Raw genomic sequence first — 18,056 nt, 5'->3', positions numbered from 1 at the left:
ACCAATAAGCTTGGTAAAGGTCATTGCACTTATTTGTGACTAAAGATATTCAACATTGAAGGAAACTTTCCATTTCAGATTAAATCTAAGTTTTCTGTGTTCATTTTTCAAACGAAAGACCAAAGAAAAAATAAAATATCATAACTCTAGGTTAAAGTGATCCAATTAAGTAAGAAGCTCAAATAAAAATTAAAAAAAGAAATCTAAGAGATTCAGTTGGAAAAATCCTACGTAACAGGGCGGTAATAGTAACAGGCCAAGGCTGACAATTGTTAATGACCCATGACCCTGGGTGTGCAGTTTATCAGGCAGACTGGGTGGCCTCCTCTGATTCATAACTTGAAGTTCTTATGTTGTATCCCAGAAACAGGGTCTGAAATGTGGAAATTGCATGTGAAAGAGTGATAAGCAGTCTGCAAGAGGCTTCTAAACTGACTGAACAGGGAAAAACAGGCATGGAGGACATCACACTATTATTTCACATTATTTTAGAAGGTGACACTGGGGAAACTTAATATATGAGACACTATTTCACCTCCCTGTGTCTGTACTTTTTGCATAGGCAAAATGTAAAGGCATCCTTCAGGCAAGTAAGAGGAGCTCCTGTGCCTGAAAGTCAGCACAGAATCATAATGGAATACTAAATTACACTGACATGGGAATAGAATATGTATTTGCAATTCTCATATTCAGAATGCAACAGCATTTGTCATGGCAGTGAGAGCCTGGCACTTTTTATGCACTGTTCTTGGGATGAGGGAGCTACCACCTTCATCAATATTATGATTGCTGTTATTCACTGTCCAAAATAATAATCCTGAAAAGCTGATGCACTTCATTTTCCATTCAAGTGTGTACTGAGCAGTTCTAATTCTTTGAGTCTGACAGTGTATTTCATGTACTGTATTGGTGCTGTTTCTTTTTCATTTTGAAGAGATGTGATGTGGCTAGAAACCTGTGTGGAGCTTAATTCAATCAATGATCAGTTCATTTAAGTCTTAGTTTACATCTAACCAAAGAAAGCTCTGGATATTTAGGGCCAGTTTATGTTTATAAAGTGCTTTGAATATTCAATACCATAAATTAAATATAGTTACTTTCCCCCTCCATTTGCCTATAGACCTCAATGTACTCAGCTCCTTCGTACAGCATCCTTAAATGTACAGTAAGTTACACATAAAGGGAAAACATATCTGAACTTATTTTATCGAACTACTGAAAGCATTGAAAATCTCTGTGCTACTCTATTCTCTCTTGAAGGTAATAGTTAACCACAGCCAAAATACATGTTTCAAACAAAACTGTTAATGTTATTATAGTGCTGACCACTGTGATAACAATGTTGAAACCTGTTGGCACCATGTTTTATTCACGGTTGAAGAAAGTGCACAGATAGAAAAATCTTAAATTACATAGTGACAGATTTTGTTTTGGTAAACAACAGCAAAGGAGTGATGTGACTGAACTTTTACATGTATTTTTACACAAATAAATGTATTTCAAATTAATTTCATGAAACAGAAAGTTGTTAAGCCTAGATTCTGCTCAGGGGAACTATAAATTCAATTAACTGTAAATGTGTTTGTCACTTCTCTCTAACTCCAGCTTGGTGGTTTTATTGAATGAATTATTGGATGATTAATTATCACACACAGATTGATTAATAGCCTTTTCACATAAAAAAACGTATGTTTCTTATATAGTTAACAAATGTACTTAAGAGCTGTATGGCAATTTAATTACGATTAACTGAAGACATTTTCAGAAATGTAAAGAACATTTTTCAGTGAAAGATTAAACATTGAACATCCGTGGTCAGTGTTGAAAATGCTACCAGCTGAGAACAAAGATAAATCAAATCTCACGACTGTAGATGGTCTGTTCCAGTTTCATAATTCAGCAACAGCTGACCTGAAGAACTTACAGAGTATCAGAACAGTCACCTTTACCATTCTTTTTTTCCTGAAATAGGCGTTGAAAAATATGAGATCAGGTTTTGTTTAATAATATTAGCAAAAATACTATTTATATATGTTAAGCTAGTTCAGGTGGACAATACACATTTTTGCTTTTATTGTGGAAAAACTGGCTAGTTTAAAAAATGAGCAAGTTGTCAGATACCAACTAATATTCAGTGAAGTTTTTGATTTCTTTAGGATAGATTACAAATATAATTAAAGTAATGGGTTTATTCAATTCATAGCAGACCTGGACCAGACTGTAATCATAGCAATCAGGGTGAGAAGTTAGATCATAATCTGTCTATGGTTACTCTAAGAATAGATTGGATTTTTATCTTGCCATTAACATTTAAGTAAAAATTAGTTTAAAATAAGGGATGAGCAGAATGGAGTCGTCTCTGTGTTTCTGTCTCTTTAGGATGTTTTTAGTTGCAGCCATTGTTAGGTGGAGAATTTCAGTAAGAAATGACAGTTTTGAGAAACAGGAAGGATGGTGCTTCTTCAAAGCTGTAAATACACTTGCACCTTTCATAAACCTCATGACACTTTACCATCTTTAATATGATTGAAAACTGAGAAAGATAAACTCAAAAGAATATACAACATGAGGTGCATTGCAATAAACTGATTAGATTGTCTACATTTCGATTTAAGACCAGATGACAGCTTTACGGTGTTCTGGGGCCATGAAGCTTTATTAATTCTGCTCTCACTGTAGCTGATGCGCAGCTCCGTCTGGTTTGGTACCTGTGGCGCTCTGTCAGACCTCCTGAGGTTCATTTATCTTGTGATCTCAACAGAACGCATTTGGAAATGTCACCATATTGAGATGCTTTGTCCCTTGATCTCTACCAACGAGACTGTTCTTCTTTCTGTCCTAAATGACCTAATATGAAATATATTGTTTTAAAAATGTACTCTGCAATGAACCAGGCTCACAACAGACACAAATGAAAATCCTATGAATGTCGATTTTGGAAAAGAAATGTGACGTAGTGGTTTACACAGAAAGTGTAACAAAATACTCTGCAATGTCTTTGAGTCTATTTTCAAGGATACTTGAAGAAATGGGTAGATAAAGTCCTCAGATCAGTAACCATAAAACATTGAGCTTCCTTTCATTTATAAACGTTCCTATGGTATAACTTTTGATAGTGTATTTGTGCTCCAATTTAGAGGTGGATTCATTTTAATTGTTATGCAGTATTAGTAGTAGACGTATTAGTTAAGCAGCAGTAGGACCCTCTGCGATCCCAAGTCCAAACCAGTAAAGGTGCAAATTTCTGGGACAAGATCCTGGCATTGTAAGTTGGAATCCGAGTCACATCACTTTGCTGACAGTGAATGGGATTCTGGTGGTGTACTACTGTTCCAGCACCACCAGTATAGGGTGGAGATAATTTGACAAGGCCCTCATGACTTCCAGCAAAACAGCAACTCTGTCCTGCAGCTTTCGTTTGGCAGAAAACCACCTGTAGGAGCCAGTCTACACTTCTGAATTCAGAACACATCGCTGAGTGTCTACACATTAATAACACAATTAACAATTTCAAAAATAAAATCCGTGATTCTAAATTCAAGACACTTTCCATTCCTGAACTAATAAAAAACAATATAAATATATTCAAACTTTTCAGCAGAAGTGAAAGTATTCATGAGGGGTCAGAATATTGCTAAATAGATCTTGGGGTCCAGAAAGGTGCCACATCCATGGGCCTCTGTCGTGGTGACAGAGGCAGAGCTCTTAAAATTGACAACTTTCTTGTATTTTTGTTGTTGCCATTTGACCAAACTTTACCCCAGCAATTCCAGACAACTAGGTACCATGAACAAACAAATGGAAGATTGTACAAACTCCACCCCACTTGATAGGGATATTCTGCAACAGAGTGGTTTCTTTTTGAAAGGGCTGGTAAAAAATCAGAAAGCAGCCTGATTTGTTCTTATGCAAAGAAGCGATGGAATAGAGAGACTGACCAACTGCTCAGTGGTTTTTATTCTTAATATAAATTTTAAACACTTGTAGGTTTGAAGAGTAGTATATTTTTCAAAAGTCTCATTTGCCTGTCTGTGCTTCCAGTCTATCGATCCTGGGCAGCAGTTCACATGGGAACACTCCAACCTTGAAGTCAACAAGCCCAAGAACCGCTACGCCAACGTGATCGCTTACGACCACTCGCGCGTCATCCTGGCTCCCATTGAAGGTGAGTGAACAGAAGGCAATAAGATAGGGAGGTAGTTACAGACCTTGGTGGTGCATTACTCAGTGTTGGAAAAGAGCCCAAGAAACTGAATAATCTTATTTTCATTTTAATGTTTTATTTATATTCCCTTTGCTAAGAGCAGAGTTTTAAACAGAAAACAGTTTAACACAGGGTTCTTTATCATGAGCTGTATTTTAAAAATGAAAAAATGATTTTTTTATACTATGACTAAAGTTTTCCAGCTCATAATAGCAGAAAAAGAAAGACAATTCACAGAAGGCATATCATTCATACATTAGTCTGCTCATTTTACACAGGAATGATTTCACAATTAGAAACTGCAACGGTGACTGTTCGACTAGGTGTGAATAAATAGAAAGGACTGTAAAATATGAGATCTGATTTAATGTAATTTTCTTCCTCTTGATTGCTGTTTTGCAGACATTCTTTGAAAGCATTTAGCTGTCTAATTACTATTCCATTGGTTAATGAGTCTCACAATTTAATTTCACCAGTTTGGAGGCAGCGCAATGACAGTTACAGAAAGTTTGGTTCAGTAGGAATGAATTGAATGTTAGGTTTACGTGTGCACTCAACTTTTAATGATGTACAACCATTGGTTTGTATGGTTTATATAAAGAACAAGGTTTAAAATTAAGGAACTTCCATAAATTCTGTGACTCCTGATCAAGAAGATTCCTTGGCTTTGCATAACAGATGGAAAATGGGAAATAGGTCTGTCTCAGAAGTGGTCTCTCATAGTGACAGTTTTTAAATTTCTTTATGATGTGTTCTATGTATTAGACAGCGTATTGTTTTGTTTATAACATCCCATCAATGCTGGGAAAAGAAAATACACTATTCTCTTGGAAAGGGTTTGTGGACACATTTTCCCCCAAACCTAGGGAAATGCAAAGGGAGATGATAATGTAATTTATAAATAGATGACAACTACCCACAAATTGGCAGATTTGAAGGGGACATACAGTCAATATGTATACTATTTGTAGTAGCCAATTGACCCAAAGACATTGTCCATCAAATGGTTGGGCAGCTTATTTGTGACTCAATCTTTTGTGTACAAGTTAATTTGGCTAAATAGGATCTTTCCAAAACAGAGTTTTCATAATAGAAACATCCCTAACCTTGTAATTTTGTTTACATTTGTGCTGCTCTGTAGCAGAAAGTGTTTAGTAAAATAGTGTAGCCATACAGTGGCTCCGTCAAAGGGTTTGATACTGTGTAATTAGATCTTGAGGGAACAATAAAACAAGTGATTGCTGTCCCCAGTCTCCCCCTTTTCCATCCTCTAGTCTTGTGCAGAGGCTACTTTTCCCGTGATTTATTGGACTGGTTGTCTGATCTACACCATCAGAAAGAAAGATATAGTCTGGCGAAAGCGGCTTGCAGGCTCTTCAGCTGATTTACTCCAAGGCCTGAGTAATTCCATCTTGTAGCCCATTCCAAGAAATCTCTAAATCACAGCCTTCTCCTGCCACAGCCAGGGCTCAGGATGGCTGTTGGCTTTCAGGGGATCATTCCTGTGATGGATGTAGGCCACAGGCCTCGGTGTGATTTTACTGGACAAGAGAGAAATCAGCTGAAGCTGCCTGTGCGGCTGTCATCAGCCAGCCACCCACAAGCCTGCAAAACAGGAACGAGCAGAAACCATTCTGCACTGCAGATGGTGCCACAGCTGAAGACCGAATGTTGGGGAGCTGAGTGATGCCACAGCTTATTTGTTAAACCCCTTGTTTGTTAAGGAGTGCAGCTCATTTTGACACTCATTGAGACGATCAAGTTTAATGGAACTGAGAAGGTGTAGATAGATAATGCCTTTGAGCTGTAGTGATAATACAAGAGCTTTTACAAGCCACACACATTTTTAAGTGTGTAATTTTACAAGGTTTTTTTTGTTTTTCAATGTCAGGTGTGTTTTAGAACTTTTTAAAAAGCTAAGATATGTTTTAAGGACAATTTTAGAACTTAAAACAAATATATGAAGTAAAGATCTGTTGAATTTTTTAATACAAGTTATTTTATGTGTCGTAATAGTTGAGCTCAAATAAAAGTGACAGTCAGCATAATGCTTGCGTTTGGTTCATATTGAACAACTACCCGCTTTTAAAGTATTTTGATCAGTACTTCTCTATGGGTTTTAATTAAGTAATGTTCCAGGTGTATTTTTGTTCTTTGATAAATTCATATAATACGTTTTATCCAGGGCTTGAACTTTTCAGGTTTTAGTTGTGATCAAGTGATTTCTCATTAAACTTGTTTTGACCTAATTCTGTTATTTTAATGTAATTCCAAAAAGATGTTAATTACTAAACAGGGTCATTTGACTTAACCCCTGTATCTTACTTAAGCTTCTGATTCTGTTTCACCGTATGTTTAATTCAAACTTGGAGGTAATGAAATTAATTGTGCATTGCTGTTTGGATAATTGGCCACATTTCTAACATTATTTGTACCCACTAGTTTAACACGTAATATCCTAATAAATCATTTTTGACTTAAAATACTTAATATGTGTGTGAAGTGCATATAAATCACCAATCCACCATTTCACGTTTACATTTTTGAAGGAAAAACGCTCGGAGTAAAATAGCTCTGCTCTTAAAGGTTGTAAAAGAAAAATCGGTTACTGATAATGGCTTAAAAGGATGGAAACAGAAAAACTTCATGGTAATTACTGTATTACTGTGGCAAATTTTCCATAGTTCAGCATCCCTCAGCCTTTACCTATAAATGAGCACTTTCTTTGGATGAGCTGGATCAGTACAATTCCTCATGTGGACAAGCTCACGCGTTGAAAAACAAACAATGAGCTGCTACACGTACCAGGCGCTGCAAGTGTTTCACGAACAAACCAGTGGTCAGTTAATGAAACCTTTGTAAGTTCAAAACAAACATTTCATTTAAATCTAAAAAATTCTGCATTAGAAGCTGTAGTTTGTAATTGGCTGAAAATACTCACTGAAATACATATACAGAACATGCACAATATATTTATCTGTATTTAGCTAGGTTATCTAGACCAGTTTCTTGGTCTACTTTTGAAAATAGATGTCATTCTACGTTTTGTCTGCCAGGCATCGCCGGGAGCGACTACATCAATGCCAACTACATAGATGGATACCGCAAGCAGAATGCTTACATCGCTACCCAGGGTACCCTGCCAGAGACCTTCGGAGACTTCTGGAGGATGGTTTGGGAGCAGAGGTCTGCCACCATAGTTATGATGACCAGGCTAGAGGAGAAGTCAAGGGTAAGACTGTGAACAGAGAACCTGGCTGTAGTGGCTAATAAGGGATCAAGAGGTTATCATTCTAATTAGTTAATTACATTTCTGTGGCCCCTATGCTCCTGATGGATCCCAACTTGCTTTGCATATAGGAGGGGGCCTCACTGTATCCACCACTGAAGTAGAACTGCCTGGGTAACAGTGGACTTTAGCTAGCACACTGACGTTAATACCCCTATTATTACGAAAAGTGTCTTTTGGGACGTTTAAGAACTACATAGCGTTGGATTTACAGTCTCAACCAAAGGATGGGACCTGGGACAGTGTCATCTGGTCACCATACTGGGGTTTCACTGCTTTTCGGAAATTCTGCTTCAGAGACAAGAGTGCCACCTACTGGTCGATCAACACTATGTAAAGAGGTTACACAGAACATTCAGACTTAATTAATTAATAATAAATGCTTACACTTATAGAGCGCTTTTCTGGACACTGCTCAAAGCGCTTTACATGTAATGGGGACTCCCCTCCACCACCAGTGTGCAGCCCCACCTGGATGATGCTTTCGACTAAGTTCTACCTAGAATGCATGAGATTAAAATAAAACTACATACAAAAACAGATTTGTGTCTTGGCTTCACGGGTACGTTTGTCCATTTACTTCCCAGTGCTGCAAGTGTTAATACCCATTACTACCCATCAAGCCAGACTTCTGAATTTCCATCAAATGGTTGTTAATAAAGCCCATTTGAGATTTTGCATGTAAGAAAAAAACATTTTCTCACCAGTGCCTGGAACCCAAACTGTGATGTGGCTCAGAAGAGAATTTTATGGAAAATAAAAGACTGAAGGGCTGGGGGTGGGTGGTGCTGTTTTAAGACGGCTTTACTATCAATGCAGCGTTTTCTCCAGGTGTTCACTTGAGTGGATTTTTTTGTCCTCCAAGGAGTAGAGTTTAATGGACAGCTGGAGTACTGTTTTACTGAGTTTTTTGCCTATAGACATTGCAGTGCTTCAGAGGAATATGGAGACTTTTTCAGTGGAGTGCATTAAGAGGTTGTCACAAATAATCAGGGTGATGGGCTAGACCGAACGAGAACGAATGGCAAACAGTAAGCCTGTGCAGCCCAGTAATACCTGTCATCTTCAATCACTGCAAAGACAAGTGACACCAGCCCATACATATTGAAAGGATCTTAACTTTGTGGCTTTCTGGGTTTTCGCCTCTCAGGTATGTTTGAAGGGGACCTCTCACTGCTTGAAGGAAAATATTTTGCCAGTGTGATGAATAGCTCTATCAGTCAGGGATTTCAATTGACATTCATATTAGTATTTTTGGTGGTTATGTCAAGATTGCGAATTCTTCTTTTTTAGGTGTTGCAAATTCAGGACAAATTTTTAGGTGTGGCAAATTTCTTTTCTCATGATCTACTGTACAAAAACAACAAAAGTGTCATTGATGAAATTCACAGTTTTGGAAAATGCTAGAGACGGTAGCCTGACTACCATGTTTAGGAATTCCTTGTGCAGAAATACGTTTTTGTATTTTTGTATTAGAAAAATAAATTGTTTTTGAATAAAATTAATTCTGTAGGTAATGGGTGATGTATACAATATTCACAGATGTGTGAATATAAATCTGCTTGGAGAAAAGAAGATCCAAAATAAGTTTCTGACTTCTCATAGAATCATCAGAACTGCATTTCTCCGGTCCTAATCACATGCCTTCAATTTCACATCATGTTGTTCTTAGTGCTATTAAGGAATGGAGGTCCAGGACGGTGTTTGACAGTAACCAATTTTGTTTCCAGATAAAGTGCGACCAGTACTGGCCCAGCCGAGGGACAGAAACTTATGGCATGATCCAGGTGACGCTGCTGGACACGATTGAGCTGGCCACGTTCTGCGTGCGCACCTTCTCCCTGCACAAGGTAGGGCCGCAGACTAGACCCGGGTTTCTTTCGGTGGTTCCTGAGCAGTGTGAGCAACTGTCCGGGATCATACTCGCAAGCGTTCCCCTTAGCTTCGTGGTGCCACGTTTGTGTTGAGATCTTAGGCCTTCCGAGGTCATGCTTTTTCACAGACAAACACAACGCAGCTCTGCTGGGGGCTTCAACTCTCATACCATCTAAAAACTACACAGTAGTGTTTTCAGTAAAAATCTTATCACAGTACAAATGTACTGTTCAAAACTTCTGTTTTGAAGTTTGAGCTTTTTTCCCAAGCAAAGTATAATTCAGTGGATTTTAACAGAAAAAAAATAAATAATTTGTGTGATACCAGAATCACACTCTAGACAAACTGATGGCCATTTGATAAAGGAGGCACTAGCCACTGGTTTTCTCAGAGGATGTCTAAACATATTGTTTTATCTCAATATACAAAGAACATCTTTGCAGAATCTGGAAACATCTGGAAAATTATGCATGACTAGAGCAGTTTGCTGTTTCATGTTGTAATTATTTTGTTTGATTTTGCAAACCATCTTTTCTGTCAGAAACATTTGCACTGACTTGCACTATTGGGGCCACAATTTTTTTTTCTCGGGACATCTATTGAAAGGTTATAGATTTCCTCTAAAGGTTATAGAACTTTTCCTTTCAACTGTTTGAATTTTGTTAGGTTTATTTTTTTATTTTCTCTTTTATTTAAGAGTATAAGTCAACTAAGAACAAATTGTTATTTACAGTAATAATGTGGAGAACAATTTATCCTGCAACACATTTACTGGAGCAATATCAATCATTAACTCAATCTTTTATTTGCTATAGTGCCCTTCACAGCAGAGTGCTTTACAGATTTGTATTGCAGTTAGTGATATAACAACATTATGACCATGTGGGCTTGGAGGAAAGTACTACAAAATCTCCAGTGGGGGAACATATCCTTCTGGGGGTCCCAGGGCTGAGGGTTTCCCCTCCTCCAGGCAATCAGTTTGTGACACAATAATCATAATGAATCCAGGGTATTAAACGAGTGACATATCTTAGGAGTAGTTAGAGCTCTTTACCTGTGGCCAAAGGGGGGTGGGTTTATTTCCCCTTAATAAAGGAAGATGTGGTTTGTTGTTTGCGGGCTTTGCAAAAGTATCAGCAGGCACATTAGAGCTCATTAATTCATCATTAAGAATAAAGCATAAATGTACCTGCAAGATTTTTCATATTGTAAGATGTTTGTGTCTGAAGCATATTAATATTTTATCTTATGTTTTTGTTGTTTCTCAAAATTGTATTGCTTATTAGCAGACAGAAATGTCGAAGAAGGTTAATATAGAGGAGTCCAGTGACCTTGAGAACACTGCAGTCTTGCAGGGCACTGTAACATGTACAGCACATGCCCAGAAAGAAGACAGGGAGGTTATTGTGCAGAGAGGGTGGATTGTGTTTTCTCAGGAGATTCTCCAACATCAAATTATTATTATTTTTATTCTGTATACTCAGTCCATCATCTTTTAATGTCTAACTACCAGAGAAAGGCACTTAGCTAAGCTAGCGGAAGAAACTGCTGCACATAAAAGTGGTCCAGTATGTCTCTCACCAGCGGTCAAGCAAAAACATACCATCTGAAAAGATGCCTTGCAACAATTCTGAATGCATTAAGTTCTAAGTCAAATTACAGCTCTTCCAAATCATAACTACTGATTTAGTAAAGTAGTGGACTGAGGCAACATAACCACCACTAACGGTTACGTCCATAAAAATGGAGTGGTTGTCTGGGTGTTTTTAGCGCTTGTTAAGCTTTGACACTTCTTTGATCCTTAAATTTACACTCTTCTGTTATTTTACACTGAAATTAGCACAGTCTGTCTGTTTCTGTTTATCTCCATTGACTTTTTTATGGTTACTTAAAGCTAGATCCCTTATTATTTCTGGTGAAACGCCCAGTTATTGTAAAGTGGAGCTTTCAGAAATCGCTGCATAAATCTAGAACATACATCAGTGTCTTGCCACAAAGACAAAATAAAAGTGTGTTGCTTTTTGTGTCAGATCAGGAGAGGTAATGCTAAAATGATTTGAAGTTCTACTGTGTCAGTATTTAAAAAAAAAGGTTATAGCAGTGCTTATAGTAGGAAACCTTCCTGAAGTAATCACCTTTACAGTCCTCTTTTGAATGCCTTTTGTCTGGAACAAAGAAGGTGAATAAGGCAATTAAAGTCCTGAAAGGCAAAAAATACGTCACCTCAGATGGCCAACTAAATTCTGTGATGCATAAGCCTATGTAAGCAGTTTGAGACAATGTGTTTTTATCTCAGTAGCCTGGTCAATTTCAGAGGTTTAAAGTTTTAAACAGGAAAGGTATTTGCAGATGTCTTTTTTTTCACCACCTTGTTTTGGGCAGGAGGCCCCACAACTCGTGGAACAGTACTGATTAAGTCTAAAACAAGCTTGTACTTTTGACAAAATAGGAAACACAAATATCAGTGAATACCCAAATAATTGAAGCCCCTGGGACATTTCAGAGGAGCTCTCTGATGGAAGTAGCGTGCTTTTGCATCATAAGAAGAGGTACAAAGCTACTAAGTTCTATCCACACAGTCCTTTGAATTTTCTGTAACATCTTAAGTCGCCATTTCTCCTTGTTAGATTTCATCTGGAAATGCACAGAATTCTTTACAGAGCAAAATCTCAGAAGAAGCAATTAACCTAAAAAAAACATTTAAAAGTTTGAACTTAAAGTCAGTAGAGTCCGTGGCTCACTGTAAGTGTTTATCAAATGCCATGACACCTTACCCATTTGACCTTCAGGCAGGAAAAAATAAATTGTATGACAATTCCCTAAAATCCGGCGTCTGACAAACTGGTGACAAAAACACTGTTGTGTCATTAAGATGCACATCAAACGGCAGACTAGTTAGAATGAGAAGTGAAACTGCTATAAAAGAACACAAGTGCCCATAAACTTGAAACTAGGTCAGTTTACTTTTAATTACAAGGTTTATTTATTCATTTATTCCAAAGCTCTCTTTTATCAGGAATGAAATAATGTACATTGAAATGCAAAATCTCCCTTTAAAGAGCTTCAAGGAATTAGGCGAAACCAGAGGGCAGGACAATATGATTTGGGCTATAGATGCTGTATTCTGTACAAAACAATTCAAAACATTCACAGTGCTTCATTCAAACCTTCAGTGCCTTACTTTTGCTTATTACAGTCCAGTGGAAATGTCTGTGGTTTTGCCAAATTGATTCATAGCTGAATAGTATATTGGATATTTTTCACAAGGGGGGTTGCAGAATGCCAGCAGTGACAATCCATTGTCCTACAAAGCATCAGATACCTAATATTCATAATTCTGTTAGACTGGCTACCAGTCAAGGGCCATATCCAGCAGTCCTCCTCAATCTCAGGAGATCTCAAATCCCCTGTTATTTCTAAACTACCATGCATTGCAATTTACTGAGTATCCCAGTAATTAAATCTATTTCCAGAGAAATCTTTGTGATTAGTCTGTCCCTTTTGTAGTGAAATCTGTCATCCAGGCAGAATATATGCATAGGAAGATTGTTGTTCTAAACGGTGACCTCAGTTACACATTTGGAAAGTATAGAAAGGAAAGAATATATCAGTTTGCAAATCTATGTATATTTGGAAAGCAAGCCCCATGGAGATGGACTGGCAGATGTTCTCCTTCAATGTATCTTTTAGTTTTTCTTTTGACATTTATCCTGCCTCTCTGGGTGCTACGACATTGCAATCTGACCTTTTTCCTTCTGCATTAATTTTCCTCATTTCGAATTCTGTTTATTTCCTGCCTCAGCATTTTCTAGCATTTGCTATTTTTTTTTAAATTGGTAACACAGCCACACTGGTTTATGATATGTTTATAGAACTGTTCAGTTCACAAAAAAGTGATAATTATTGAGTTGCGGACGTTTGTGTGTTTTACTTTATTTGTGCAAGAGAGAGTGTAGCCTGGGGTCAAGCCCGTCACTTCCTGATTTGCTGCTCCTGGCGTGTTTTACAGAATGGCTCCAGCGAAAAGCGGGAGGTTCGACAGTTCCAGTTCACAGCGTGGCCAGATCACGGGGTACCAGAGTACCCCACCCCTTTCCTGGCTTTCCTGCGCCGGGTGAAAACCTGCAACCCCCCAGACGCAGGGCCCATCATCGTCCACTGCAGGTGAGTGGGGGGACCTGGGGCAGCGACCCACAGGCAGGACACCGCGGGAAATTCAGTTCCTGTCGAGACTTTCAGGATGACTTCAGCTGCTAGATCTTCTGCAACTTACTAGCCCCAAATTAGGAAGCTAATTTTCCTTTATTATTAAGTGCAAATATATTACTCCCTGCTTTCCCTACCTACATCTTCTTTTTATAGGTTGGTATCTTCAGACAATAACTTTTAGAAGAGGGGAGTCATTTATTTTTCTGTAGAGAGAAAAAAAAATCATGTTCTGACTTACATTTTCTTCTTGTTTTACACTAAAATACATTGAACAAATAGAAGTATTCTACTTGTGCTGGTGTTTGTTATTCTCTTCGGGCTTGGTAGTTTTTTATCTGCCCGGCACTCATGTGGTTCAGGCACATGGCAGACCGAGCTGGGACTCGGGGAAGGTGCTGTTCTCCGGACATGCGGTGTCCTGACTCACTGGGGCTGCCCTTGTGTGTTGGCACAGTGCTGGTGTCGGCCGCACAGGCTGTTTCATCGTCATCGACGCCATGCTAGAGCGGATCAAGCATGAGAAGACGGTGGACATTTACGGCCACGTGACCCTGATGAGATCACAGAGGAACTACATGGTGCAGACAGAGGACCAGTACAGCTTCATTCATGACGCCCTCCTGGAAGCCGTGGCTTGTGGGAACACGGAAGTCGCGGCTCGCAGTCTCTACACCTACATTCAGAAACTTTCACAAATCGAAACAGGAGAGCATGTTACTGGCATGGAGCTGGAATTCAAGGTAATATGGTCAAGAGAGATACACGTTTTCCAGTCCAGTGTCCATTGCATATCAGTATAGGACTCCTGCACTGTCCAGCTTTTTGACTGGACACAGGTGTTCTAGGGTCTGAATAATTAGACACTTTGTAAGAGTGACTCATACAACCCAGTAGGGAGGAAAATATAAAGAAAAATATCCACAAACTCAAAATATTTCTATGAATAAAAACACTTTTAAACTAAACTTTTTACATTTACTTAAGAGTATTTCTCTTTATTTTGTGACTGCATTCTAATGCAAAATATAATTTCACTGAAATTGTATACACAGTGTAAAAGCATATATTCTCATTAATAAGGAGAAGTCCATACGTTTACAGTCCCTTTTCCAAAACTGTATTCAAATGTAACTGAATTATGCCAAAAGCATTTAGATCTGCTTTCTTGGGATTCATTAATATTTTTGGATCACAAAATCATTTTTGGTTTCAGTCTCTAAATTTTGACATATGTATAAATACAGTGGAATTACTGGGTGAAAAAATAATGGTATTGCTTTTCTTTGTGCCAATGAAAGTCAAGTTCAACAACAGTTTTTTTAGAATATTTTGGTTTGAAGTGGGGGCTGGTTTCTCTCTTCAAAACAGTAAAGAAATATGCAGTAGTATGCAATATGCAGGAGAAATTTTCATAATAGCCTGTCATTGATTTCTGTTTAATTCCTAAGTGAGATGGATGCAAAATTCCAATATAGGAGTTTTAAAAAGAAAATGTGTTAAGGTTGGAAGGCATCAGTATGACCTAGTTTCTGGCCACAGAGGAGTACAATCCAGGTCGATGATGTGGCAGGTAAAGAGAGGCTTGTGCCAGAGTTTACAGAATTTGTTTAATGTAGTTCCAGGTATTCCTGTGAAACTAAATCAAAAGAGATCCAGTGAGGTGGAATCAGTCCAGCTACATGCTCTGCTTATACTTGGAAAGAACACTACACTCCACTGAGGCCTAATATGGAAATGAAACACACAAAAAGGGGTGGTTAATACAGGTCTTGCTCAATAGCGTAGAACAGACAATGAAAGGAGACCATTTGTTCAGACTGCTGACCTAAAAACAGCTTTAACGTCTTGATAGCCAAGAGTTGTCTGAATGGACCTTGATTGTCATTGTTCCATGTTGATATTTTTTTAGATTTCAGCCACAAAATAAGTATCCTGTTTTCATTTTAAAATCTGGATGTCTTTAGGTTTTGTTTGCTGAACGTTTCTGTTTAAAAAAATGGGAACTCCTATATATATATTCTATTTTTAACCTGCTATTAAAAGTCAATATTTGGAATCATTCAAAAATAAACTATTAATGAAACTAGGGTTGGGGAAATGAGGATGAGGATTGAGGATGAGGATTGTGCTCAGAGGCATCCACTGCTTTTCAAACTTCACATGCTGTCCATAGGGCATTTGATGTGAGAGAGAGATTGATTGACAAAAGTACAAGTGCCCAAGTTCCTAATAAGTCACTGTTACAAATCAAGCCAAAGATAACCTAGTTAACCACAGCCACTCCAGAATGAGTTCCTTGTTCATGTTCATTTAAGTATAATTCAGTGCTAGGCGAATCCTAGTCCCAGTCATCTAATAACAGTCTCAAACTCTCAGTTTTGTCCGGGGAAGTGCTTTCTCTCACGAGCCAAATTCGCATATGTCATTTTTCAGGTAATTGGTTGTAGTATGTAAACCAATGAGAGGTATGGGAGTACTGCGGCATTCTGAACACATCTGATGTCCCCATTTGTAACACAGAGAACTTAATGAGGTTCTGCAAAAATACAAAAATGAACTTTAGTACAGTACTGAATGTGGATTTCTGGTCGGCTCCAGGGATATAAGTAAGACTCTTATTGTAAGTAGCTGGAGCTATTTCAGGAATCATGAGCTGTCAGCTCTTATACAAAAGCCAGCACCAGGTGCTGAATATTTCATTGTTACTTTATTTGAAGACAACTTGCATAGACAGACACGCAGAGTTATATATAGTTTTCTCCTTCATCTGTATAATTTTGGCAAGAGCCTACAGCATGCTCAGCCTGCACTGGAGCCAGGTGCTTTGCAGTGAGAGTCCCGTTTCGGTCCCAGTTTGCTGCACTTGCATTTCACACTGACAGAACTGAAAACCCGCCCTGCCGTTTCCATTGTGTGGGAATGAAACAAAGGAAACACGTTACACCAAGTTCAGGTTGTTTTGTGTGTCGTCTTTGCAGCGCCTGGCCAACTCGAAAGCCCACACGTCCAGGTTCATAAGTGCCAACCTTCCCTGTAACAAATTCAAGAACCGCCTAGTCAACATCATGCCCTACGAGACCACTCGCGTGTGCCTGCAGCCAATCAGAGGGTTGGAGGGCTCCGACTACATTAACGCGAGCTTCATCGATGGATACAGGTAATCACTCTGTCTCTGCAGAAAAAGTTTAGTATAAAACTAAACCTCCATGTTGTGTTCTAAGAAGGTACAGACTGGACTAGAATCTACGTCTGAGAAAAAAGAAATGTTAAGTTGGTAGACGAAGCCTTGCTTTTTTGAATGTGAGTTGAAGCAGGCAGAGCAGCAGAGTTTTTTAAGCAGGCTAGGAAATGAGACATCCCACAATATTACACAGTAGCGCTGTGGTTATTATTGTTGCCATGCAGCACTGAGGTCCTGGGTTCAGTTCCTGGGTTGCTCTGTGCCTGGAGTTTGCCTGTTCTCCCTGTGTTTACATGGGTTGTCTCCAAGTGTCCAGTTTCCTCCATCAGTCTAAAGACATGGTGGTAGGTTAATTGGATAAGCGCATTAGAAAATGGATGGATGAATGAATGAATGATGGTTTTCAGAATGTCCTTTAACATGGGCAGGAGGGAAGCATAGCACTGAGGTATCTGGTCCCTGGTCTTATAACTGGTGAGTTGTAGTCCCCACTGAAGTTGTGTCCCCACAGGTGGTATACCCCAGTTGCTCCAGTTCACCCAGCTGTGTGAGTGGGGACCAGCATTGCTGGGATTAATCCCTGTGATGGACTGACCATCTTGGCTGGATGTCATGCCACGGAAACCGAGAACCAGGATAAGATCTGGTCTGGTGGGCGAGCGTGGCTTGGATATAGAAATGACCTGTCCTGTCTTCAATGCATAGGAATTATAGCTGTAGCTAGGACACTGACTGTCACACCAGCTGTGATTCCCAACTGGCTGGAGAGTGTGTGAAAGTTGTGTGAAAGCTTTACGTCTCCAGTAATTCATGTACTGTCTGTGCTCTACAGTACCTCAGACAGCATCCAGGAGGGTGAGGTTCGTGTTTGTTAATGTAATTCTGCAAGTGACAGATCTAGTCACCTAATTACACATATAAATGTAAAAACAAGTTTAAATTAGCCAAGCTGCTTATATTGGATGTTCTTACAGTATGTCCTTTGTGAATTCCTGTTGATTGTGTATTAAATCAAATTATGCATGTCTGCCCCATTTTTTGTTTGGGCTAAACTAACACCAGGGATGTAGGTTATTACAGGTCAGTATTCCTTAATTCAGTCCCTCTGTATTTATGCACCACTGTCACTTGCAGTGATAAAAAAAAATACACTGATCTGATTTTTTAAGAAATAATGTCTGTTTCATAAGAGTCAGTCAAGATTGTTGTTAGAATTTCATATCAGGCTTGGGTGTGAATGAGCACACACAGGCAGCGAGGCCTGGGTTATTAATTTGCTTAGCTTAGCCCTTATCCTG

The 18,056-nt window shown here is 38.7% G+C and overlaps 1 protein-coding gene across 10 annotated transcripts in view; it reads left to right on the top strand.

Moving 5' to 3' along the window:
- ptprsa (protein tyrosine phosphatase receptor type Sa) overlaps positions 1 to 18,056 on the top strand; it is a 313,640-nt gene that overhangs the window by 272,931 nt on the left and 22,653 nt on the right. For all 10 annotated transcript variants that reach the window (XM_069186054.1, XM_069186057.1, XM_069186055.1 and 7 more), the window contains 6 exons: positions 4,042 to 4,165; positions 7,261 to 7,436; positions 9,224 to 9,343; positions 13,378 to 13,532; positions 14,032 to 14,317; positions 16,556 to 16,734. In XM_069186054.1, coding sequence (XP_069042155.1) covers positions 4,042 to 4,165; positions 7,261 to 7,436; positions 9,224 to 9,343; positions 13,378 to 13,532; positions 14,032 to 14,317; positions 16,556 to 16,734 — 1,040 coding nt within the window. The remainder of the gene's footprint in view (positions 1 to 4,041; positions 4,166 to 7,260; positions 7,437 to 9,223; positions 9,344 to 13,377; positions 13,533 to 14,031; positions 14,318 to 16,555; positions 16,735 to 18,056) is intronic.

Source organism: Lepisosteus oculatus, chromosome 29 (assembly GCF_040954835.1).
Source record: "Lepisosteus oculatus isolate fLepOcu1 chromosome 29, fLepOcu1.hap2, whole genome shotgun sequence".
Taxonomy (NCBI): domain Eukaryota; kingdom Metazoa; phylum Chordata; class Actinopteri; order Semionotiformes; family Lepisosteidae; genus Lepisosteus; species Lepisosteus oculatus.
Note: the sequence above shows the minus strand (reverse complement) of the source record. Positions and strands in the feature narration are given on the sequence as shown.